The following is a 26,444-nucleotide window of genomic DNA, read 5'->3' on the forward strand; positions in this document are numbered from 1 at the left end:
ATAAAAATTCATTAAACTGACCTTCACTTACTAATTACACTATCTGGCCAGCGCCTTGTCTTCTCATAAAATTCATGTATGAGCCCCTCCACCATCTCCCTGAGGTATTCAATTATCTCCTCTTTGTGTGTTTGTCACGCTTGAAAACGTGCTACATATCTGTTGGCAGAAGGCCAATCCATGTTTGCTACAACCGCCACAATGGAGGGTGTTGTATCATCACCTGGAGGGTTGAGAGGGTTGCACTATTGAGCCATTGTATAGCAGTTGGCTGTAGGCCTGTCCCAGCAGGCATAATAATTATTGGGCTTCATGTTGAATCGCCCACAGACTCGTCTTGTAAGGAATGCCGTGTTCGCCATAGGCCCCGGGAAATAATAGGTTCGCTTTATCCTAAACATGTTCAAAATGAAAAATGGTAGGTTCATATTTGGGCAAGAAGGTTTTCAAGCCGGTTCAAATTATGGATTTTTTAGTTATAATATGAGATTGTTAGTGTGATTATCCCTCTTAAATTTAGAGAAAGCCTGCTCATATGCGTGTAAAATAGTTCCAAAGCCGGGTCCACAAAAAATGTTTCCCGAGCCCTGGAACTTGACGGGGTTTGTGGTTCACCTTCCGCCCACTACTACCGCAACATTAATTAGCAATGGGCCAGCATTGTATGATTATGCCATTGCAGCGAACCTCTCGTTAGCTTATGTGTCTTACATGATGTCAGCCTCCTTTGGCCGGGGTCAATACTAGGGTTTCAGAAAATCACCATGTTCATCAAGTCACAACATCGACCCCTTCATTTTCATTGAGCTTCCATCCGCAAAACTGCATGTCAGCAACCAGCTGCTCGTCTCGCCCGATTTGCAATCAGTCACCCATTGCCATTGCAAGCAAATCATGTACCATAACCACTCCATGTCATGCTACTTGGCACCTGATCTCACTTTGTGGGACATTGATCATCATCACGTCAACACGAACAACAAGCCCAAGCTAGAACTTATTCATAAAGGAGAAGCTGCAAGGACCGCAGCCAAAGGTAGCTGGGGCATACGGCAAGCTCCTAGTGGTTCTTGTATGCTGTCATTTCCCTTGTCTCCAATGATCCTTCTACGTCTGCTCTACCTCTGGAGGGCGACGTCGGAGCCAATGCTAGTTCATAATTATAGTTGGCCATGTCGTAGCCCACACATTTCTTGCTCGGCATCCCTATTTGCCGGCGCAACCCATCATCTTGCCATGCCCTCCCTGCTCCACCTCTAGGATCTACGCCGCCGCTTGCCCATCTTACCATCTCTTGCCCTGCCACTTGAGCTATCGCAGCCCTCGCTCCCTTCTTTTTCACATATTATGTCCGCCTCTCCTCCTCAACCTTCATGTGCCTCTTCCTCACCACCCCATTATCTGACTTGATGCTTCCTATGGGGGGGTACTAGGGAAGAGATCCACACCTTCACCTAGCTTCCGTTCTTCGCTTATCTCTTCTAAATTCATCTGCACACAGTATCACTACAACTTTTAGACCTTTTGTTACTTCGACAAAAAAGGCTTTTTTCTACCCTCTTTCACACCTTAATGCGTAAAAAATCTGAGGAGGTCATAAAGTTTCCTACCCGCTAAAACTGGATTTTTACCAGTAGCGCCAGCGCCACTGCTCCTTTTTAAGCAGTAGAGTCGGGCACTACTGCTCTTTTTTATGCCTACGAAATATTACCACGTTGAAAAAGCAATGAGAAAACCTTCATTCGTACGTGTGAAAACCTAGCATTGGAGCACTGGCAGAGACATTTGCTGCCTACAGTTGTGGGTGCATGACTCCTCTGTAGAGAAGAGGAGATCTCACAGAGAAGGTGAGAGAGAGAGAGAGAGAGAGAGAGAGAGAGAGAGAGAAGAAGGCTAAAGGCGAAGATACGTAGGGAGAGAGGCAAGAAGCGTTATATTATTGATGATCAAGGGTGCAGTTATATACAGTACATATGGCAGTTACACGCCACACGATGTTCATCGGAATGTGGGGTGAAAGAGAATTGCCCCAGGTAAGGGGTAGAAGTGATGCTCAAGAGGGAGGGTTAGGTAAGGGGTAGAAGTGATGCTCAAGAGGGAGGGTTACAATCATGGAGGGTTACAATCATGTAAGCGTCAAGTAAATCCAACTTGAAAAATGGATTTGTGGCCTGAAGGATTGGCCTTAGCTTAGAGCTCGATGCACGAGGCTTGCGAGGTGGCTCGCTGCGCAAAGCGAGTCTTCAGTGTTGAGCAGGTTTTGTGTCGGCGTCTTTGGCAAAAGTGGCAAAGGTTGAGACCAGAGTGGAGACGAATACCATTACATCCATCGTCAAGGCAGTAACAAGGGAGTAAGAGGTGCAATTGAGGGAGGTTTGCTGCAATTGAGGGTGGGCAGCATTTTCGAGAGCAAGTGGGGAAGCAACATCAATATTGGGAATTGGGAATTGCAGCAGCATCGTTTGCAGCAGCGGCTTTGGCTTCATTATTTATGTCCGCCGCAGGGATATTGGCGGTATTTTGGTTGCTGTGAGGGCTGCACCAGCGTCGTCAGTGGCATCGGCGCCATCAATATTGATGGCAGCGTAGGAGCCATGCAGGTGAGCATGCAAGGGCTCGCCATTGGAGGACTGAGCTTCAGTTGGCTCAGCTTGGTTGAATTGAACCGCGGCGCAGATTTCAGCAGAATTGTTTGCGAGGTGTCGGGCACAAAGGTGGACACCGCCATCTGTGGCAACTGCTGGGGTAGCATCACCATCATCCACTGCAGCAGGGATGGCAGCGCCATTGGCCGCATGGATTGCAGCAGTGACGGCGGCAAACTGAGGTTGCGTCAGCAGGTTCGGGTGCTTTGGTGGCTGCCCTCCGCATGGTTTTCGCCACAACGTCGTTGTCTTCAGCAGGAACGCCTTCGTCTTCTGAGGCGTCAGGGAGGACAGCATGGTCATCGACAAGGGTTGCATCACCATTGTCGACTGCTGAGTAATGCTCTTCCAGTGAAACAAGAAATGCTTCCATATGGCGGTGTTGGCTTCGACTGCAAGCAACAAGTCAATCGGGTTGGCATCGCCTGTAGGGGCAGGCTGAGCTTGGGAGGACGCACCCGGATCACGGAATCAGTCCAGAGCAGCGCGCGCGCTGCTTTTTCCTTTTGCCGTTGGAAAGAGTACTATAATGACTCCACTGTAATGTTTCCCTTGCTCTTTTGATAGCTGGCCAAATTTGAACCGCTTTGCAAATGTGTCCTCCTCGGGAGCACACCGAGGGAGCAGCGTGCGCGCTGCTTTTTCATGGTGCTCTTGCAAGCATCTTGGATTCCCTACATGACCACGCCACATGGTCACGTGTCCACCTGGTGCAGACTTGCAAGTCCTCCACTTTGAGCGTCCGCTAATTATCAGAGCAATGGCAGGCATACCCATAATTGACAGCGACTCCCGCACACAACACTGTGTTGTGATAAGTCTTGTAATCGACTAATCTCAGCTCATCCTATCATCATCAGGCTTGCAGCAATAATAATATTATTACTATGGTCTACCATCCTTCTATTTGTGCAAGGCGCTAATCTTATCACAACCTACAGAGGTCAATCTAGAGTTGCGTCTAATTATCAAAGATTACACAGGCGTGGAGCCCCGAAAGGCCCAACTGATCTCACTTCACCCAATTTTTTCGACAGACTTTTCCATGCATGCGAACATTAATCTTTTGAGTTATTTTTTGAAGGCTGTTTTGAAGTTTCCAAAAGTTAATTAGAGTCTTCAACCCTAGGCCCTCAAATAATAAATATAATCTCTATGTCAAGAGGCTCACCCGCCTGTTTTTCATTTTAATTTCTAAGGCTTGTATCTGCACTTGCCGAGGGTAAGTAAATGTGCAATCCTCTGAAATTTCACCCAATTACCACGCTATAATCAACTCTTGAATGGGATAGTAATCTAATATGCACACATGATCTCATAGACAATATATATTTTGCCAGCTTCGGACCTAGCTTGTGTTAGCACTAATTGCATCGCAATCCGTCGACCCCAACGCTGGCCAAACCCAGAAATCTACGGCAATTAGTGATGCAGATTGAAGCCCTCATTATGCCTTGCTCCCGTGATCAACGTTCTGATGGCATGGGGCTTTATTGCTTCAATAAACTATATTTGACGAATTTCTACACAAAATTAATGCTCCTCATCAGCTTTACTCAATGCACCGTAATGGACTTGTACTACTTACGACAGGATAAGAAGCATTATTTCACATCAACGCAAGAGATAAGAAGCATTATCGTGCACCAACGCAAGGGATGTCCAACTAGGAGCGATGCCGAGAACTCGACATTCGAGCTCATAGATGCTCTCAAAGTACGTGACCATGTAAGACCAAAAAGTTTATTTGTGCTTGTGTTTGTAGTATACAAATGCATAATTGTAAGTGTGTTTGCGTGTGAGTATGCATTATTGTATTTGCGTCATGTGTTACTGTGTGTGAATGCAAGTGTGTATGTGTGTGTGTGTGTGTGATTGTATTTGGGAAATGTGTTGCTGTGTGTGTGTGTATGCATTTCCGCCATAGGAGCTTCCAATGGAGCTCCATTGGGGCTCCATTGAAGCTCACCCATGCCTTGCAAGGCATGGTGAGAAAGCAGCGTGCATGCTGCCTTCTTACCGTCCCTTTCAAGGCATGGGGGAGCTCCCATGGAGCCCCAATGGAGCTCCTCCATGCCTTGAAAGGCATGGTGAGAGGGCAGTGCGCATGCTGCCTTATCACCATGCCTTTCAAGGCATCGAGGAGCTCCATTTGGAGCCCCAATGGAGATGAGCTCTTCCATGCCTTGAAAGGCATGGTGAGAGGGCAACGCACACACTGCCTTCTCACCATGCCTTTCAAGGCATGGAGGAGCTCCATTGGGGCTCCATTGGAAGCTCCTATGGAGGACCTACACGTGCACGCGTACACACACACACATGGAAATAGCCATTCAATGCAAGAATTCACAGACACACACACACACACCCATTTGCGTGAGTATAAAATGCGCGCGCACACACACACACAACGAGTACCTTCTCTTCTTCTTCTACAAACTAAACACGTAATGATTTATATTTCAAGTATAAAACTCTTGGTTTTTGCATTCTTTTGGTTTTGTTAACTAGCGGCTGATATAGCTGGTATAGCGGTATAGAAAAATAGAAATATAATTACCAGTGCTACCAACACCAGTACTAGCACTAGAAGTTTTTTGACTAGTACCAGTACTAGTATCCAGTATAGCAATTTCAGTACTAGTACTAACACTAAAAGTCAGAAGACTAGTACTTGTACCATTACCAGTATACCAAACCTATGTCTATACTAGTATATTGGCTCTCAGCAGGACCCTTATAGAATTGCCTATAAATCCTATCTCCGAGGGTAAAACTCCTGGTTTTAACATTGTCGAGATATTCATGAAATAACAATATTTCAAGGAACCGATAAACCATTAAACATGTCTACCACAAAAGTAATAAAGCAGTATCAATACCAGTGCGCAAATGTTATTACTAGCACTGACAATTTTAGACTAGTACCAATACTAAGTATGCCACTTGATATACCAGTTTAGAGGTATCGCAATTTCAATACCAGTACTAACAGTACTGGTACTAATAGTACTAGTACTAGAACTGACCGATACCAGTACCAATATACAAGACATGTATCAGTACTAGTATACTGGCTCTTTGCAAGACTTATGGAATTACCTATCTCCTATATAAGACTACTAGTTTATACACCTTTTTGGTATTCTCGACATCAACAGTGTTGAAATCAGTTTTCCAATAAACCAGTATAGCATTATAACAATATAGATGTGTAGCAGTATCAAAAACAGTACTGCGAGTATCAGTACTAGCACTGAGAGTCTGAGACTAGTGCCAGTACTAGTATACCAATTGACCAAGATTGCAGGATAGTAGTATTAGTACCACCAGTACCAGTACTGACACTGAAAATGTGAGACAGGTACCAGTACCAATACCGGTGTATCAGACTATAGAAAGTTTGATTTAAATGATGTAATTTCCTACCAAAGTCTCTTGAAATTTTGCTTTCAATTATAAAGTTACTTACAAAAAAAGGTGTACCTATGTGAAATGGATAACAGCTGCCGATTTACCAGGATAGCAGGATAGCAGGATAGCAGTACCAGTACTACTAGTACCAATATTGGCACTAAAAATTTGATACTGGTACCAATACCAGTACCAGTATATCAAACTGTTAAAAAATTGTTTATAATGGTGTAATTGACTACCAGAGTCTCTTGAAATTTATATTTCAATTATAAGGTTACTTGCACAAAAAAGTTGTACCTTTGTGACATCGATAAAAACTAGGATGCCCATGCATCACCTGTATACAGAGCCAATGCTAACAAAATCTTGTGTTGTTTCTATGGGTGCAAGTGAGGGCTACTCTCTTTGGTTCAACTTTTTTGGTGCTTTACTATTTGGAAGATTGGCAACTGGTTTGAAGTTTGTGAAGGAGCTTCTTCCTTTTAAATGGGGTCTTGTACCAACCTGATGTTATTCATTTGTCCAAACATTGCCATGGAGGCAATACATGTTGGTAGACATTTTCATAATGTTAAAGTAGGAACCTCCAGGACTGTCATTTCAAGAGTACGGAAACTGGTAGTTGCAGTACTCAAAATTGATAAGGGTGTTCCGAGAAAAATTCAAATGTTGGTGGCGCAACAACTTGTGCTTAACTCCTTGATTGGTGAGGAAGCTAAAGTTACATGCAATGGACAATTCAATGATTTTTTGGAGGAAATGATGCCACTTGTTCAAACCAAAGGATATGAGAAACTAAGTTTTGTTCCTTGAATTTGTTAATATTTTAAGTATTATTGATTTAACTTTCTTGGGATGCATCATGTAGGTTTTCTTCAATTGTTTCAAAGGAGAGGAAGAGTCAAGGTGTTGTTATTAGGGATGGATATGATAATATTTTATTGCTTCCAAAAAAGTGCATGTTTCTTTTTTTCCATGGGAGTAGATTTCCTTGACAAGGCGAAGAGGATAATGAGTGCTTCCTATTTAAAATGTCCACTAAGGGACCAGGTTCTGGGATTGATCTAGTAAATCAGATGAAACGAACCCGACTCGGTGACTTAAGAAATGCGTGGGTACATTTTCATTTTACCCATAGGTTGGGCAACAATGTCATGCTTAGTTTATGATCCAAGGTAATCTTTAAGTATTTAAAATTTCTTATATTTTTTTCATTATTTAATTTGAGATGATATGTGTGAAAATATTTATGTTGAATACCTTGCAACATACAATCACAACAGATAATTGCTATATGTGAAACTAAAGAGGAGGATGCAAAGACTCAAGTTATTTTTTGGGAGAACCTTAGTTCAACAATGGAAAGGTATTGACATGGTGCACCTGATTTTGCAGGTTTTATGTTTGATGAGGCTGGGGAAAATTGGAATGCTATTCGAATAGTCTTCAATGGCAGGCCAGATAATATTATGAAGGTTCGTGAACGGTCATGCCTATTTCATTGGGAGCAGAGACTACACAAATATCCTAAAAAGTGGATACCTCAAAATCTAACAAATCAACACATTGATAAGTGTGAGGAATGAAGAGCTTGTAAGACCATTGAGCTTGCATCTCAAAAGGTGCAATCAATTCAAAAATGGTGGGGACAACATCTAACTATAGAGAGCATCACTAGAGTGAGCAGATGGTTTAAATGGTGGGACCAACGAATTTCTCACTAGGGAGGAATTGGTACAGATGTAAGTACCTTTATGACAATTTATATTTTTAACAAAATCTATAAATTTTGCATACATGAAATTTATAAATATTAACTCATGTTTGTTTGAGTTTCATAGGTTGATTTAAGTCCATGGGAGCGGGCACAAATTCCCAATGTTAATTTATCAAAAAGCCTATGCATGCCAGTTGGTTAGCGGGAGAAGGTGGAAAGAGAAAAATTTCTTTGTATGATGCTTGCGTAACAGATATTATAAATTCATATATACAATGTGCAAAGCGTTTGGGATATACTACTAGGAATTATATAGGAACAGGTCCCATAATGGAGACCTTGCTTTCTCAAGTTGAATCTCAACACACTCCAACACCGACCAACATGACCCATCTATTACACGAGGCTATTGCAGGGACTCCAATGTATGTGCAACCAATTTTGCATGGAGAAAAAGAAGCAGTACAACAAAAAAAGAGGGGTAGAACAGGAACAAGTAGCTCCCATCGCTTGAAATATGTCATGGAATCTAGACAACAAAACCATCTCGGTTGGCCCAAAAAAATCAGGTTTGATATCCAAGGACCACCCATTTCTAACATTCCACTCCAAATTAGTGATAGTGATGATGATATTGGATCTCAAAAAGAAACAACCACACCTTTGCCATCTCAAAGAAATAGTGTGTTAGAGAGTGATGTGCCACGCACTCAATGGGCCTTGAGGAGAATTGCCATGCAGAAATTGAAAGCATGTAATAGTATGACAACTTTATTTTTGGATGAAATGAAAATGTCTCAAGAACGTGTAGTTTTTGGAATGCTCACTGAAATTTATGAGATTCATATAAAAGAGAGTCCAACATACACGCGTCCAGATTTTCAAAAGCGAGAGAAGACAAAAAAATCCTTTTTGGCATGCAAACATATGTACTATGTGTACACGAAAGTACTTGAATTTGAACCTGAGGAGCACATGATTATTCATCAGCCAACCCTCTCACCAATGGATATTGCCTTTATTCTCAGACAACCAAGGAGGATTTCTCTCCCCATTTAATTACTGTTGGTTTCGTATGCATCTTTCACTAAACTAGATAATTTCTCTATGATACTAAAGTGTTTTTCTGCATTTATTTTAGTTTATTCTACTTCTGATCATCTATCTTAGAAAAAAATGTTTATGCAACACAGGATTTAAAATTTCAAACAAAAGAGAGAAGTAACTTGCAAGCTATTTGGGAGAAAATTACTTACCTTTTAGAGTGACCATTACATTTATGGAATTTATGTTTTTTTTGTACTCTAATTTGGGTCCTATCCTATGGTAGATTAGTGAATATACTGACATATTCAAAATTACTTTGATTTAAGAAGCTCAAGCTTGAGAAAAATGGTATTATCTCTATTTGGCATGATTTTTGACTTTATCGCATGCATATGTTGTGGACTTATTTGACTCTAATGGCATGCACTGCGAACATATTTGACTTTGATGGCATGGTTGTGGAATGGGGATTTGTTTTGTTTGCATTTTCACGCCGTTATGCTATCAGAATTTTGATAGCTTACCAATGTAGTCAAGGTTAAGGGTTTATTTGGCTAGTCGGACGTTATATAAGCTTTGGATTAATTGGTCTGCATAGTGATATACAACTCTAGAATTTTACTTTGTCTCTCTAAGGATTTTAGAAGAGAATTCATTCTCTCTCTCTAGGGTTTATAATCTCTTCTTCCAATGGTAACGCGCATAGATACTATCTCTCTAGAATTTATACTTTCTCTCTCTGTCAACAACACATATATGGAGTCTTATGATGATTGAAAATTACATTAAATAGATACTCTATGCTATGACACATGTTTGGTTAAAAAACTTAAAAGTTTGATGAAATTGTCAAAAAAACTTGAAATGAAAAACTCGCAAATGTTAAATCCCCCGCCTTAACAGGCCTCCTTATCGAGTTTCCCAAGCTCAATAAGATGAGATTATGAGGCAAGTACAAGAATTGGTAGACAAAGGGATGGTAAGGCCTAGCTCCTTTCCCTTTTGTTCTCCAATCCTTTTAGTGCAAATAGTACATACGGCATGTGTGTGGACTATCGCACACTAAATCATATCACTATCAAAAACAGATTTCTCGTACCTTGGGTAGAAGATCTTTTTGATAAGCTACAAGGCTCTACCTACTTCAGCAGGATTAACCTTAAAAGTGGCTATGATCAAATAAGGATAGTGAAGGAAGATATCCTGAAGACCGCATTTCGTACATCGTTTGGTCTTTATAAATATCTAGGCATGCCTTTTGGCTTGACCAATGCACCTGCAACATTCAGCCGTTTGATGGAAAAAATATTTAGACGCTACCGCAAGTTCACTGGAGTGTTCTTTGATAATATCATCATCTACTCCAAGTCCTTGGAGGAACACAAGCAACATCTCCAAGTGATTTTTCAAGCACTGAGGGAGAACAAGCTTTTTCTCAACCAAAAGAAAAGTGAATTTTTCCTTCAAGAAATTCAATACTTGAGTCATATTATCTCTCAAGATGGTCTTCGTACGGATCCATCAAAGTTAAAGGTAATAAAAGCATGGCCTAATCCAAGGAATCTACATGACCTAAGAATCTGTATTGGTATGTGTGCATACTATAAACGCTTCATAGAAAAATTTTCTCAAATAACAGGACCATTACATGACTTAACAAAGAAGAATGTTAAGTATTCATGGACTGCTAAGGAGCAAACATCTCTTGACAAGCGCATAGAGAAGCTTATCTCTCGACCAATCCTCATGCTTTCGGATCTCTCAAAGCCACTTGGGTCCAATGTGATGATTGTGGTGATTGCCTTGGAGCAGTTTTTCTTCAAGAAGGGCATGCAATAGCATATGAGAGCCGAAGGCTCAATATAGATGAACAGGTCTTGGGCATTTATGAGAAAGAGCTTTCAACTGTTCTACATGCCCTAGACACATGGAAGCACTATTTATTTGGGACTCCATTTATTTTACGAACAGACCATCAAAGTCTCAAGTACTTCATGACACAAACAAAGCTTTCCGACAAACAAATGAGGTGGAAAAATTTTCTTTTGCAATTTAATTTTTATATTACTCACATTGCTGGTAAGCACAATCAAGTGGCCAATGCACTATCACGACGGCCAAAAGTTAATGATGTGTCTATAGCAATTCACAATGATCTATCTTCTACGATAGATGAGTATGTTATTGACCCTAACTTTAAAGACATAATGTCAGCCCTTGCTTTGGGAAAGAAAGAGGAACTATTTACCTTGCAGGATGGTTATCTTATCCAAGGAAATAGGCTATGTGCTACCCACTCTCTTCGTGAGAAAGTCATGTATGAAGCCTATGCTCCTCCCTATGCGGGGCATAGAGGCAATAAACCTACTCTTCAAGGAGTAGAGACGTATTTTTATCGGCCTACCATGAAAGTGGGCATACAAGAGTATGTTTCAAAATGTGTGGTATGCCATAAAACTAAATATGATAGAGGGAAGAAACATGGATAACTCTAGCTATTGCCCATCCCTAATTCACCATGGGAGAGTATATCCATGGATCTTATCTTTGGATTACCCAAGTCTATCCATGGGAATACAGGAATATGGGAAATAGTCTCGATAGGTTTAGCAAGCAAGCACACTTTATTCCTGTCAAAAAGACTATTAAGGCACACCAACTGGCAACCATCTTCATATCTTAGATTTTCAAACACCATGGATTACCAACATTCATCGTGTCAGATAGAGATCGTAGAATGACCAGTAATTTCTTGAAAGGTCTCTTTGAAAATCTAGGTACAAGATTGAATTTCTCTTTGGCTACCACCCACAAACGGATGGCCAAAGTGAAATAGCCAATCTTACGATACTTGATCTACTAAAGACTTCCGTTTTACAAAAGTAGATCAATGATCACAATGGGAGAATTACTTACCCCTTGTAGAGTATGCGTACAATAATACTGTCCATACTACTATAGGAAAAGCACCTTTTGAGATCATCCCTTGCTACTTAAAGTACATGGGAAGATATTCGTTGCTGATGAGTATAGCCGTGACCTACAAGAATATTTTCAAAAGGTTAAGGAGGCTATATCCATCTCTCAACAAACACAAAAAGCTGTTGTTGACAAGCACAGAAGGGCCTTAACATTCAAATAAAATGATTGGGTCTTACTTAAGTTTCCGAAGGCTCAAATGAGGCAAACGACAGGCAAAAATCCTACGGGCTATCAAAAGTATTATGCTAAATTAGCAAAAAGATACTATGGTCCTTTTCAAATCTTGAAGCCAATCAATGACATGGATTATCAAATCAAGTTGCCCAACCATTGGCTCATACACAATGCTTTTCATGTGAGCCTACTTAAGCCCTATAAAGGAGAGCCACCAATAAAACCAATTATTGAAGACCCTCCAGAAATCGAAGACCAAGAAGAGGTGCTACAACCCGAAGCTATCATTCGGCATGAAGACAAGGTACTATGATATGGTAAGATTATCCGACGGTATCTTATTAAGTTAAAAAATTATCGTTTTGAAGATGCTAGATGGATGCAAGGAATCCACCTTAAGGATAGTATGAACCTTGTCAACACTTACAATGCTACATTAGAGTAACCAAATATACATGTTTCTTTTAAATGATCAATGTTTTTGTCTTATAAGACTAATTCTCTCTTTATTGTGAATAAATTTAATTAGTATGCATACTAAGAATCATGTTTGTGATGATGACGTCTCTCAAACACCATGTAGAATTTGTCACTCTACTTGGGAGGTTGAAATGGACTAAAGAGCAGACATGCTTGCGGTAGCTATGTCTCCCAAGAACCAAATAGATTAGTCATCCATCTTAGAATGATGTTGTAGGGTAAAAAGGGATCCTCTACCCACTAAGAAAAATTGACTAATGACTATGGCTTTATCTCTTTTACCTCATAGTCGAGGATGACTATGATTTCAAGAGAGAGGTAATGTCATAAAATCTAATATCTAACCAACCCAAATGATTTTCTAATATTAAACTAATAATTTAATGTGGGATAATAAATAGGAACAAGGGCTAGAATATAGACATGTGCTTACGGATCTATCTCAACACGGGGCCAATGGTAAAGGGGTCCAAATGAGAGATGGTCTATCAAAGAGCAATGCTACTTAATGGAGCTTAAAGACCGGAGGGTTAGCTTCATTAAGGACCTCCAGAAGTTAGTGTTCAGAAGTCCTTTAACCTTAGTCTAAGACTGACCTTGAGGTGGGAATCCTACCCAAGCATGAGGTTCTTGTTGGCTTGCTAAGTTTTAGTGGGAACTTTACCAAAAATCTTGAGGTGTTTCTCACATGCTTAAATGATTAAAGTTCTTGAAATATTCAATTTCAAAGATAACTCTCAAGAGACATGAACGTGCCATGCTTGATTGAATAAGTCCTTGAAGTATTCCATTCAATTAAATGACTTAATAAGCATAAAAGACACATGTTCAAATGATCCTCCACATGTGGCCCTTGTGATGTATTTCAATGCTATTGGATAGGTTTTTAAGGGGTCCAATGAGAATTTACATACATAAAAATAAATAATTTAAGTTTTTTCTCTCAAAGAGGAAAAAGAGGAAATGTGTCCAAAAGAAATAATAAAATAATACAAGAGAGGGAGGAAGAGAGAGAGAGAGGTGTGGACCAACAAGCATGAGAGGGGGGGTATACTCCCACACACACACACACACACACACACACACACACACACACACATTCTCTCATTGTGTGGAGTGCAAAATGCAAGAACTCCATCTTCTTCTCCAAGTTGGTTGAGAAGTGGAGAGCCTACACCAACACTCTTGGCTAGGGAATGTAAATCCAACCAAGAGCCATGCTCCAATGCTTAAGCTTGCCATCTTTTTCATCTTCATTACTACGCTATTATGCTATGCTAAGCAAGAAGAGTGATGACAAGTGAGGAACTATTTCTTTCTCCATGGAATGCTTCTTCTTCCTCTTCCCTACCCTCATTCCCCACTAGCTCTCTCCACCTTCGGAGGTGTTTGAGACCTTAGGACTAAGGCTTGGGATATTTAATGCTTTTTGCAAAGTTTATGTTAAGCTCATGCTGCATGAAGATTTCCATCTTCATAGCATCACCAAGGTCACAAGGAACACAAAGACTGTATTGTAACAAAGTCTCTCTTGATGGGAGAATCTATAATAAAAATGTATTTTGGAGGGGTACTGGCTCCAAGTAAATCCGGTCCTCATCTATTGCCCGGGGAGGTCACCTAATAAAAATGTAACTTATCACGTGAGTTCAACAGAAGGGTATTTAAAGTTCTTGAAACTTACAGAAATATATATACAGAAGGGCATTATTTTTTCGAATTTGAAAAAAACTTACAGATTTTAAAAGAAAAGGGTACATTATGTTCCTAACAAAAATCACAGATAAGGGGTTTTACAAACATAGCTTGAACGCACGTGATATGGTAGTTTTACACATAGTGAACCCCCCGTGATCTATTGTCATGTTCTCTAATATACTCTCGCTTGCAAAAGTATTGTTCATGCCAAATTAATTAAGTACTATGTTTATGTTGCTACCATCAATTAAGTTCACCCTCTATGTTCTCAAAGTAATCTCACAAAAATTCTCACTTTAATTCTCTTACTTCCTCTATTGTCAAAGTTCATAGGCCATTTCCATTACAGACTTGCACTTGAACATGCTCTTTATTCTTGGAATGATAGAAAAGTATCGAAGGATATTTTCAAAGAAAAATTTTTCTTCTGTGTTCTCTCTATGCCTGTTTGATCCATAATTGGGACACTTCCAAATTTGCATACTCATTGCAAAATAGTATACAATCATTTGGACATGCATATATTTTGTGGTAATCCAAGCTCAAGTTAGTAAGAAGCTTTTTAGCGGCTGGACGGGTAGGGGACATGTGATTTCCGACAAGATTTTCTCGTTGAGAAACCTATCACTACATAAATAAGTGAACACAATGATCATAGTATTGAGATTTAAATTGGGTTGATGCATGCTTAGATACATTATATTTACTTGAAAAGCTCTATGACACTCATGTCAGACCATCCATAAATAGACTGTAAAATAAGCATTGCCAAATCGGTACGGAGAACTAAGATTTTTGCACCATTGTAAAGAGGCATACGTGTAAGAGTTTGCATTATCTCATCCTCTTTATCAATGCTATCATGTCGTCGATATGGACGGGATAACTAAGATTGATTCACAATGTTGTATTGAATATTGTCATCACCTTGGTTTTCAATGATGGGATCCATGTCAAAGAACGCATCTAACATCTACTCCATCTCAATTTCTTGGAATGTGGCATCAAGTATTGGTAGGGTAGACTCCGTGGATGGCTTTTCGTTTGATAATCGTCTTCTCTGTGATGAAATTTGAGTAATATCTATTCGCAGGGGTTCATCTACTACCTCTGGACCATGAGATCAATAACATAGATCTTGTAGTTTCTCTATGAAGAAGATATCGTTATTGCATATGTGCTGATCACAAATTTTTTGGTTTTGAAAGATCTAATGCTTGCATTGCACACAAGGACATGCCATTCTATCGTCCATACTTTATCTACCAATGATGCACCATATTAACAAATCACTCTTGTTAATTATAAGTACAATACACCCATGTCTACATGACAATACATGTAAGTAGATCCAGTACAAATTCTAATCTAGTACATGTGGATTACTTAAATAGACCGATCTAATACGGATCGATCCTCAATAAACTGTCATTCCTAAAGATCATTTGCGTTTTTAAAATCCGTTTTGGTTTCTAAAGTCTATTTGCATCATTGAAGTCCATTTACGTTTTTCAAGTACACAAACTATTTTTGAAGTCCATTTGTATTTTTTCTATCAATTATCACTAGCTCTAACTACCTCACACTCTCTAGCCATGTCGGATCCCCACATACCTCGGTCTAGAGGTGCACAGAGATTAGGACCACCGGATAATAATCTCGTCTTTATTGGTCAATGCCTATATTCGAGGGTTCAACATAAGTACACACCCATGTCCACATGATAGTGCATGTACGTAGATCTAGTACAAACCCTTATCTAGTATATGCAGATTACTTAAATGAATTGATCTAATACTACTGATCAATTCTCAACAGAATGTCATTTTTGAAGATCATTTGTGTTTTTGGAATCCATTTATGTTTCTAAAATCTATTTTCGTTATTGAAGTCCAACGTTATTTTACTACGTTTGTCGAAGTCCGTTTGTATTTTCTCTATCATTTGTCACTAGCTCTAACTACCTCACAGTACAAACATGCTCAATCCCCACACACCTTGTCTAGAGGTGCACAAAGATCAAGACCACCGGGTAATAATCTCGTGTTTATTGTTAATGCCTATATTTGAGGGTTTCACATAAATAAACACCCATGTCTACATGACAACTCATGTAAGAAGATCTATTACAAACCCTAATCTAGAACACAGAGATTGCTTAAATGGACTGATCTACTTGGACCGATCCTGAAGAGACTGCCAATTTCGTTATTTTACTTCGTTCATCAAAGTTCAATTGCGTTATTGAAGTACACAAGCTTTTTCTGCAGTCTGTTTGTGTTTTTGAAGTTTGTGGTCTTTTTCATACCATTTGCTGCTAGCTCTAACTACCTCACATTCTCTAGCCATGCCCAATCCTCTCATACCTCTCTCTAGAGGTGTGCTAGAGATCAGGATCACCGGGTAATAATCTCATCTTTATTGGTCAATGCCTATATTTGAGGGTTAGAAATAAGTACACACCCATGTTTATATGACAATGAATGTACATAGATATAGTACAAACCCCAATCTAGTACATGCGGATTACTTAAATTGACCGATCTAATACGAACCGATCCTCAACAGACCACAAAATCATTTGCATTTATTAAATCCGTTTGCGTTTTTGAAGTCTATTTGTGTTGATGTTTGTTTGAGTTATTTTACTTTGTTTGTCATAGTTTGTTTGCATTTTTAGAGTACACAAGCCGTTTTTGAAGTCTGTTTGTGTTTTTTCAATACTAAATCATTGAAACATAGCCATATCCTAGAAACTAAACCTTGAGCATCTTTGTACGACCAAACACATAAGCGACTAGCCCTACCTAAGATCTAAACCCTAAGTAGACTGAAATAGTCAATCCGCTTATCCTAAGTAATATATTATAAACGGCTAGCTCTAAATGGCATGAATATCGACTAGCTCTTAACGGCTAGTCTTAAGTGGCTAAGTGATTGAAATATACCTAATCGGCTAGCCCTAAGCGGTCAACCCTAAGCAACTAGACCTAAGCGGCTAAGCAACTAAATAACGAAGCGGCTAGACCTAAACATTTTGGCAAAGAGGATCTTTAGCTAAGCGTCTAGCCCTAAGTGACAAGCCCTGAGCGGTAAGTCCTAAGCGGGTTGACTATTGCTTTGCCCTAAGCAACTAGCCCTAATTAAGCCGCTAAATAGCTAAGTAACAAAGTGGGGAGGCCTAAGCGGCATGGCTAAGCGACCGAATACTTAAGTGTCCAACACTAATTAAGTGGTATGAATATCGATTAGCCCAATGTGACTAGTCCTAAGCGACTAAGTGGCTACATAAAGAAGGGGATAGGACTAAGTGGTGCGGCTAAGCAACGAAATACCTAAGTGGCTAGCGGAAGGCTGCTAACACTAAGAGACTAGCCCTAAGCATCTAGCCTTCAACGGCCTAAATATGAACTAGCCCTGAGCGTCTAAGCGACTAAATACCTAAGCGGCTAGCCTTAAACAAAAAGCCCTAGGCCATCTGAATATTGATTAGACCTGAATGACTAGCCCTAAGATGCTAAGTGACTAACTAACAAAGCGGGTATGACTAAGCTGCTTGGATAAGTGATTGAATACCTAAGCGGCTAGCCCTAAGCAGCTAGCCTTCAATGACCTAAATAAGGACCAATCCTAAGCGATGAAGTGACTTATTACCTAAACGGCTAGCCTTCAGAGACTAATTGGCCTAATTAAGTGAATAGCCTAAAGTGAAAAACTACGTCCGATCGACATAACATTGACTTTATGTAAGCGATTGACATAACAATGTAGATCGATGATTTGCAAAATGCATAGAGGTACTTAGAACCTAACACTATTAGTTTCTAATTTACATTTACAACACCTACAATAAGTCACAATTAGAAAAAACGACAAAATTTATTAATTTCTAAATTAATTTATATAAAAATAAATAAAAATTAATTATACAATAGTATGTATCAAAATAACTCTTTTTTAATAATCAAATGCCATTATCTTTCTTTGTTGATGATGATTTTTAATTGATAAAATTTATAAATGATAAAACTTCTATTTTTTTCAATTTTTTCTTTGTTTGAAAAATGTGTGTGTGCATCGTACATAGTGTGTTTAGATTGTTTAGTGTGTATTTTTATTTATTTGTGTGCATGTTTATGTGAATGTGTGTGTGTGTGTGTGCGCAAGAAAAGAGAATGATAGAGCACTCATATGCGGCCTATTTGAGCAAGAAACACTTCAAGAAATATCACCAAACTTGCACACACACAAAAGTGAACAAACCTGCTACGAATCTTAAAAAGAAGATTACCTTGTTGATGGGAGGAGCGTGTGAGTGGAAATCTTAAGTCCAGCAAGCCCTACGGCAGTAGATCTGCAGCAAGTGAGAAGGAGGAGAGCAAGGGAAGAGAAGAAAGAATGAGCAAAATGCGCAGGAAAAACCTGCATGTCTGTTTTTGCAGAATCCGTCGATAGAGATGTTGGTATATGCATCAAAATGCATGCCAAAATCGACGCTAAAACATGCATCAAAATAGGCATCGGTATGCATGCCGAAATCTACGTTGAAAATTTTAAATTTGATTTCTTTATTAAAAAAATGGTCTCCCTCTAGTTTTACCTACAGACATACTGACGCCTGCCATTGGCGTCAGAATTTAGGTGATCTCTTATAGTGAGTTATAATGCTTGACAAAATCAGAGAGAGAGAGAGAGAGAGAGAGAGAGAGAGAGAGAGAGAGAGAGAGAGAGAGAGAGAGAGAGAGAGAGAGAGAGAGAGAGAGAGAGAGAGAGAGAGAGAGAGAGAGAGAGAGAGAGAGAAAGGGATGAATGGGAAACATGAAAAAAAAATTTGATAGAATAAAATATACAAATTTGGTATAAATCATCTTCCAAAAGATCTTTATAAGGAGCTTGATCTAAATCTAAACCCATGGATCCTAAAGCAATGAAGAGAGAAATTGAATTGTTGTTTGTGGATGTGGTGGCTTCATCATCTTTAAACTCACCATCTTTCATCTCATCATTGTCCAAAGTTTCCCACGACGCGACAATCCACGGTGGTTTGAATTCCCCCAAATAAACTAGCCATTTTTCTTGTTTGAATTCAAAAGTTGTCCTTTGATTGCTTTCTTAATACTAGAGGTTTGACTCCCTTAAACTGCCAAATAAAAAGGCCCTCCTACACCCCATTCTCTTCCTGATGGTAACCATTCTTCCCACTTTCTTCCCTTGTGCAACCAAACTTTTATTCTTCTTATGCTCTTTGACAAATAAATAGACCATCGGAGTTAAACCTGACATGCAAACCTTGCTCAACCATTTGCCCAACAAAACCCAAATTCTTTGTAATGTTGGGTACATACAGTACATCAGCCAGGTACACCCACTTTACCATCTGTCATAGAAAATGGCACATTTCTAGTATGCATAATGGAATGTACAGTATCATTGCCAGCTTCTATATAACTAGGACTTTGTGAAGTCTGCATTTCCTTAAACCATTCACCATGATTGGTCATGTGATTCTATGAACCAAAATCCACATACCAGACATTATCACTGGATTTTACCACATTTGCAGACATAGTACTCAGCATGTGCTGCACCACAAATAGCCTCTCAAGATCACCTACGTTTTTGCTAGTAGCTGCATAGTTTTTTTGTTGGCTTCTGTCTAGACAGTCACGTTCAAAGTGACCATGTCTTCCACAACCCTAACATACTACATTTTTGTAGTGACCTGCATTATCGTGTTGCACATTTCGATAACCTCTTGGACTCCCCCTGCCTCAAATTTTTTTTTGACCACTTGTGTGATGGTCCTAATTCTTATTTTGCTACTGTGTTTGGTAGTTGCCTCTTCCACGGTCTCCTCCATGACCTGTACCACGTCCTCTTCCTCTTCCTCTATTGTTGAAAAGGACCTGTTTAGAATTATTTATTCTCTGCGTACCTGAGTCTTCATCAAGTTCCTTCTCTTCCACAATCAATAAGGATACAAAGTCTGTAAATGAGGGAATGTTCTCTCAAAGATGGATGCCATTTTAAAGCTGCTTGTATTCAGGACCCAAACCTTGTAGACAAAATTCTACTTTATCATCATCATTGATTGTAACACCAATCGATGCAAGTGACTCACATGTGTTCTTTATCTTCAGCGAATAGTGATTGATGGATAGGTTTTTCTTCTACAAAACATTCAGCTCAATCTTTAACTGCAACTTCCTTGCCTTTGTGTTTGTCACATCCACCAATGACAGCAGGGTGTTTGAGCATCTTGTATATCCACATTCATAGAAAGCCAATACATGACCTTTTGAACTCCCTGTGTTCCAATCTTTGAAGATCTTTATATGCACATCATTCAAGCACCTTCCTCTGGTAATGGTGGTGCTGTCTCATGCTCTCCATCAATGTAGTGCTAATAACCTTTACCCATAAGAAAATTGGTCATTTTGAACTTCCAAGCATGGAAGTTTTTCTTGTACAACTTCTCACTAACAATCTCGTTAAGTCCATCATTGTTGGACGACATGTTTCCAACCTTGCACCAAGTCTTTGAGCAGCCTACTGAAAATAGTCAGTTACTACATGTAGCCATAGTATGCATACATACACTTGTTTCACACTCCCAAACAATGACTTTGAGCACTATAGACAAATTTAAGCTTTTTGCACCTCCCAAATGTAGATATGAAAAATCCTGAACCTTAGTGTTTCTACATGCGAATGCACTCTAACTCTAGAACGGGATCAAAACGTGCCTGAATTGGAGATCTAGATGCACACTCTTAGTCCAAAGCAATAGAACCCTGAGGTGCACACTCTCCAAAAGGAAGCACCTCTATTGTAGATAATTCAACGATGGCTCCCAGGAATCTCGATCGCTTCCCTCTGTTGCGCGTGCTTGTCACACCAAGCTCCTCAAACACAATCGGGCTCTAGCACCATGATAAGAGATAAACAAGGAGAGATAGAACTTGATATCTTGCAAGGACACACACACACACACACACAATTACCAATTCTTTAAAAAAAATGGCCCATATATCAAACGCCTCTACTCCCTTACACCCCCTACTAGGGCTCTACCCATTTGATGAGCTATCTATGAAATCAATGTTCCTTTTGGTTTTTTTATACCTCCTGTGTTTCATTTTCAGACTAAGGATGACATCTTCCAAACAAACAAGAGGGCTACGCGTACGAGGCTTCCACCCACGTCAACAAATTGGCTATTGTCTGTCAAGAAGTGATACGAGAAGGCTTCTGGAGAAAACACATCCGACACACCACAAACGTGTAGAATGGCATCATGCTCAAACACCCAGAAAGCCCCAACACCTGATGCGGTGCATGATGTTCTAGCATTCTATGTGTTTGAATCACGCAGTATATATTTGAAAAGTCCAGTTATGGTAAATCTATATGTGTTTGGAATTACACTACAAGAGGTTGTGTGCTCTTGTGACGCTGTTAGCGACAGAAATACACTGGGTTTTTATAACCCCCGGCGTCGCTAAAACCGTCGCTAACAGCGTCGCTACGAGAGCGTCGCTATAGGCGTCGCTATAGGCGTCTCTATATAGCGACGCTCATAGCGACGCCTATAGTGACGCTCTCACAGAAGAGTATAGCGACGCATATAGCGACGCTACAGAGCCATAAATAGCGACGCTTATAGCAACGCCTGAGAGAATATTTTTTTGGTGGCAGGGCATTGAATGCCCTGCCACCCATCAACCATATTGTACTTGATTCAGTTTTTAAAAAAAGTGCAAAGGTAGATAATAGGCCCAAAATAGTCACCCACAAGACGCATTGTTTGCAAAATTGACAATTGTACACATCATAGGCAAACTGAATTGATTGGCAAATGTAATAATGACAATTGTACAACATCATAGGCATAAAGAATTGATTGGCAAAAGGAATTGCGGTGACAAATGTAATAATATACATGGTTCAAAAAGACGTATAAAATCCGTCTCATGATACATAAGCTACGAGAAACCCTAAACTAATGCTATCTAGCTACGGCTAAACTGACGTCGTCTAATCAGACGTCTCATCGCGTCCAAGCGGCGTATCTGTCGGATTCTGCAAAAAAAGACAATAAGACAGTTTTCAGTAAATATAAACATATAACGACATTTATAAAACAATACAAAAAATAAAAAAGAGTAAACCCTAATACTAACCATGGCGCCGCGAGAACTGAGAATGTCCATCAGGGCGTTTAAGCCCTTCCTGCCTGCGTACTCGCGCTCGTACGGTGTGGGATCACGTCTTGTCATCGACCACTGTCAAAACATACAAAGATTTCATTATGTTAGAATTAACTAAAAAACTCATAAACCCTAAACTATCGAACATGCATAAAGAGCAATGTGAAAAGACTTACAAAATAGGCCTCAAATGATGCCCATCCACCGCTCCCCAAGTGGTGCAAGCTCCCTGCCTCTACTCGCGCTCTGGCTGCAGCCTTTTGTTGCTTCCACTTGTCGGGATTCTCGCGCGCTGCTTTCTTCGCATTCTTCCAATCTTCTTTGGCCAGCCAATCTGGCCTATTCCACCCATTCTTGATTTCTTTTTGCACTTCGGAACGCTTGTGTTTGCAGTATTCGCGCATTCGAATCTTCATCAGGTCTTCATTGAAGCGCTGATCCCGTGTTGGAACGGGAAACTCATCATGAAGTATGCTGATGACTCTGTTTTTTAAATCACTTGGTACTTCACTCCATTTGTTTAGTATATAGTGTCTAAACAGCTGAGAGCAAAGACCACGCATGCGCGAGATCACCTTCTTGCCGTCATCATCCATGATGATGCCGCCGCTGATGTCGATGGAGTAAGGCAAGCCCTCTGGCCGGTGACGCGTGAACCTGGGTGTCCCGGCAGGGGTCTCTAGCGGCATGTCGATGGGGGTACGGACGTCAGGTGTCTCCACCGGCGTCTGGGCGCCGAAGCGAGGAGTGTCGAGTGGGGTGGCTCCTGGCGGAGTAGGTAGAGGTGTGTAGCTTCTAGGAACAGTCAGCGGTGCAAAACCTGGCGTAGATGGCGATGCTGTGGCTGGTGTGGGGGCGGGCAAAGAAGGGGAGGGTAAAGAGCCTCGTCGAACACGAGGCGGTGTGGAGGCATCGGTGGCGGAATCCCCACAACAACCGCCACCGCCACCACTAGAGCGCCGGTGTCTAGACGAGTGTGACGCTCGTCTCGTCGACGCCGAAGCTTCAGAGCGCGCCGAATGCTCCGAAAGAGAGGGAGATGCGGATGGTGTAGGAACGCGCGATGATGCGCCAGAGCGATGACGCTCCACGTACCACTGTCTCTGCTGCGGTGACAAAGAAGAAAGAAACTCCTCATCATCCATACCTGCATTAAACACACGAATATTTAAACTTAATATTGAATGAATAGAGTAGACAATGACGCAAAGACCATTAAATACAATGACGTAATGACGCATATAAATACAATGACGCAATGAATCGAGTGATAAAAGAGGCAAGTCGAAAACTCAGAATTTTCAATCAAAAGATATGAGCGCGAGTAGAAAAGAGCGTTATACACCATGGAAGCTACTTAGAGAGCCAGAGCTTTTACAGCACGGAGCAAAATTGTTCAAATACAATATTTGTGGCTTTAAGAGATCTCTCTCTCATCCTCGCATAACTCAGCATAACTTCCTATATCTATATAGAGCTCTCCGTTTAAACACATATCCTCTGTTTCATTTTGTAGCTCCTCTGCATGCACCCCATATAGAGTAGTAGCATCTTGATGCTCATCTGGCACCACCGCAGCGGCTTCTGATTGAGCATCTTCTCTGATCTCCTCCATTGATGTCGTTGTGATTGGTACATGGTAGCCTTCATACGTCCTTGCACTACGAGGGGCTACCTCTATGACGTACCACCAGTTTGATGTAGACTTTGTAGGATGAAATACTACCTGCCAGAGCCACATGACTTACATGAGAGCTTTCAAGCACATAACTTGTAAAAGGGGGATGTTAACTATTTATATACTTACTTGTTCACAATGCTCGGGTAGTACGAAAGTGTCTCTTAGGTCAGTCCATTTCTTAGTAGAATCCACCTCAAGAAAACCAGACTCTCCTCTACGCACAGTAGCGTTTCGACCCTCCATGATTATCTTGAACCATTGCACGTCGAACAAGTCGACAAAAAATCCTCTGTAATCGATCCTCAAAATCTCTTGCAGCGTGCCGAAGTAAGTGAGTTCCGCCACCACGGGATCTGCATCAGAGGAACGTCGTCGACTAGACTGTTCAAATTTTGCCATGATTCCACAATCTTGAGTAAAACGCTTTTTGTCGATTCGTTCCACCCTAAAATGTCGACCTTTACACCATGCTGCTGTGTATGACTTATACTACAATGAACAAAGATTATGAGTGGCCGTTCAAACGTTTATAAATAAAGTCACTTGCTAGTCGTACATTGCAAACTTACCTTGGTCGCGCAACCCCGAGAGTACTCCCACTCTTCTTCAGTCACTTCGTCACCGCATTGTTGTGCGCTTTTCAATTGGTTGTGCAACCATCTTAAGCTCATGAAGGTTGGTAGGCTCTCCAGAACCGCTGGATAGTGCATCGGTGGTCGTCTTCCCCGTCACCACTCGATTCGTGCCCTTTGTCGCTCTTGCTTTGCATCCTCATATTGTGAAATCCACTTTTGCATCACTGGATTGTGAAGCATGCAAAATCGGTTGATTTTAGCCTCTAGATCTTCCGTCATCTTCTTCTCAACACCGAGATTGCACATGACAATCCCAGATATGCGCTCATCATCTATGGTTCACCATAGCGTGTCCCGGGATTTATCAAATCCGTCTAGCCACTCTCCAATGTACACTAGGGACTCTGATACCAACCAACCTTCTGCCATGCTACCCTCCGGACGTGCCTTTTGACGCACATATCCCTTAAGCGTTTTCATGAAACGCTCTAAGAAGAACATCCATCTGGAATGAACTGTGCCATCTATTTCCACCTCATCAACTATGTGAACAAGAAGATGCACCTGAATGGTTAGTATTGTAGTAGGAAAATGTTTCTCAAACATGCACACAAGCTCCGCAGCATTTAGTTTGGCGAATGGTATGGAGTCTACGTCGATCTCCTTTTGTGAGATCCATTGCACCAGCTTTGCAAGTTTGTAGATTGTGTTACGTATGTCGAGAGACAAACATCCCTCAATGGCAACCGGTAAAATAAACTGTAAAGTATGTGCAGCAATGATATTAAAGTCCACATTTTATGCAATGATATTAAAGTCCACTATGAACGTACCTGACACATTTTATGCCAATCGTGTGACTTCAAACCGGTAAGCTTTCCTTCTTTAGTAAAACACTTTCGGAGCAAGTGCATTACGCCAGTGGGGGTCCGCAAAGATCGAATGGCCTCTTTTACTTTGCGTTCTTGGGCTCCTGTGAAAATCCATGGTGCTTTAGGAAGTTTTATCGATCCATCAGACGCTGTTTGCGGCCAATATTGCTCCATACGATCCACATTTCTAAGGTCAACTCTGGCTCCCAAAGTATCTTTCTTGCCGGTCAAATGGTCCCATAGTAGATTACCCACATTCTTGAATATGTGCATTGGATCGAGCAAGTGATTGATCACGAGTCGGGGCCAGTATGGTAACTCGTACCATAGAGATAGTCTCTTCATCCCTGGAGGCAATCCGTCATCGCACATCTCCTTCTGCTCTAACCATGCTTGTGCAGACATCCTTGGTGGCTCTCTTCCCAAAAAGCCGTCGCGCAACACATGATTCTCCGGAAGATACGCTTGATGACCTTCGTAGATTTGCTTCTTCAGTGAGGGTGCCCTACGTGCATTCAGTCTAGGTCCACATGTGACACATGCTCTGTATCCGCTTGTTTGAAGCCCTGCATGTATACACATGATAATAGATCAACTATGGGGAAAAACAAGATTTACAGTGTCTGAGTGAGGAGTGTCAATAGATCACCTGAGCATTCTGTTAGCCCGGGATAGTCATGCATGGTCCACATTAGAATACCTCTGATCAAAGCATTCCGTCGTCCTGTGTGTCGTCTCATATCCACCACCTCTATGCCAATCCACAATTGTTGTAGCTCTTCCAATAGTGGACGAAGATACACATCCATATTCCCCACTTTATATCGCCCTGGCACAATCAAGCTTAGCCATAGGTGCCTCTTCTTCTTAGTCAACCACGGGGGAATGTTGTAGTTGACGATGACAACGGGCCATACACTGTAAGATGTTGATCTTTGACCAAATG

At 40.8% G+C, this 26,444-nt stretch overlaps 1 protein-coding gene across 1 annotated transcript; it reads left to right on the forward strand.

Annotated features, from left to right (window-relative positions):
• Positions 1 to 1,973: 1,973 nt before the first annotated feature.
• Positions 1,974 to 3,209, forward strand: LOC147445342 (uncharacterized). The gene is made up of 2 exons (XM_086526005.1): positions 1,974 to 2,033; positions 2,304 to 3,209. The coding sequence occupies exons 1-2, from the start codon at positions 1,974 to 1,976 to the stop codon at positions 3,207 to 3,209; spliced, it is 966 nt and encodes a 321-aa protein (XP_086382131.1).
• The last annotated feature ends 23,235 nt before the right edge of the window (positions 3,210 to 26,444 follow it).

This window comes from Adiantum capillus-veneris, chromosome 12 (assembly GCF_014529385.1).
Source record: "Adiantum capillus-veneris isolate H3 chromosome 12, ASM1452938v2, whole genome shotgun sequence".
Taxonomy (NCBI): Eukaryota; Viridiplantae; Streptophyta; class Polypodiopsida; order Polypodiales; family Pteridaceae; genus Adiantum; species Adiantum capillus-veneris.

Excerpts from the sequence above, each read along its gene's own strand:
- LOC147445342 (XM_086526005.1), top strand. The coding sequence starts at position 1,974 with ATGGCAGTTACACGCCACACGATGTTCATCGGAATGTGGGGTGAAAGA. Across the intron at positions 2,034-2,303 it reads GTGAAAGAGAATTGCCCCAG|AGTGGAGACGAATACCATTA; the intron begins GTAAGGGGTAGA and ends GGTTGAGACCAG.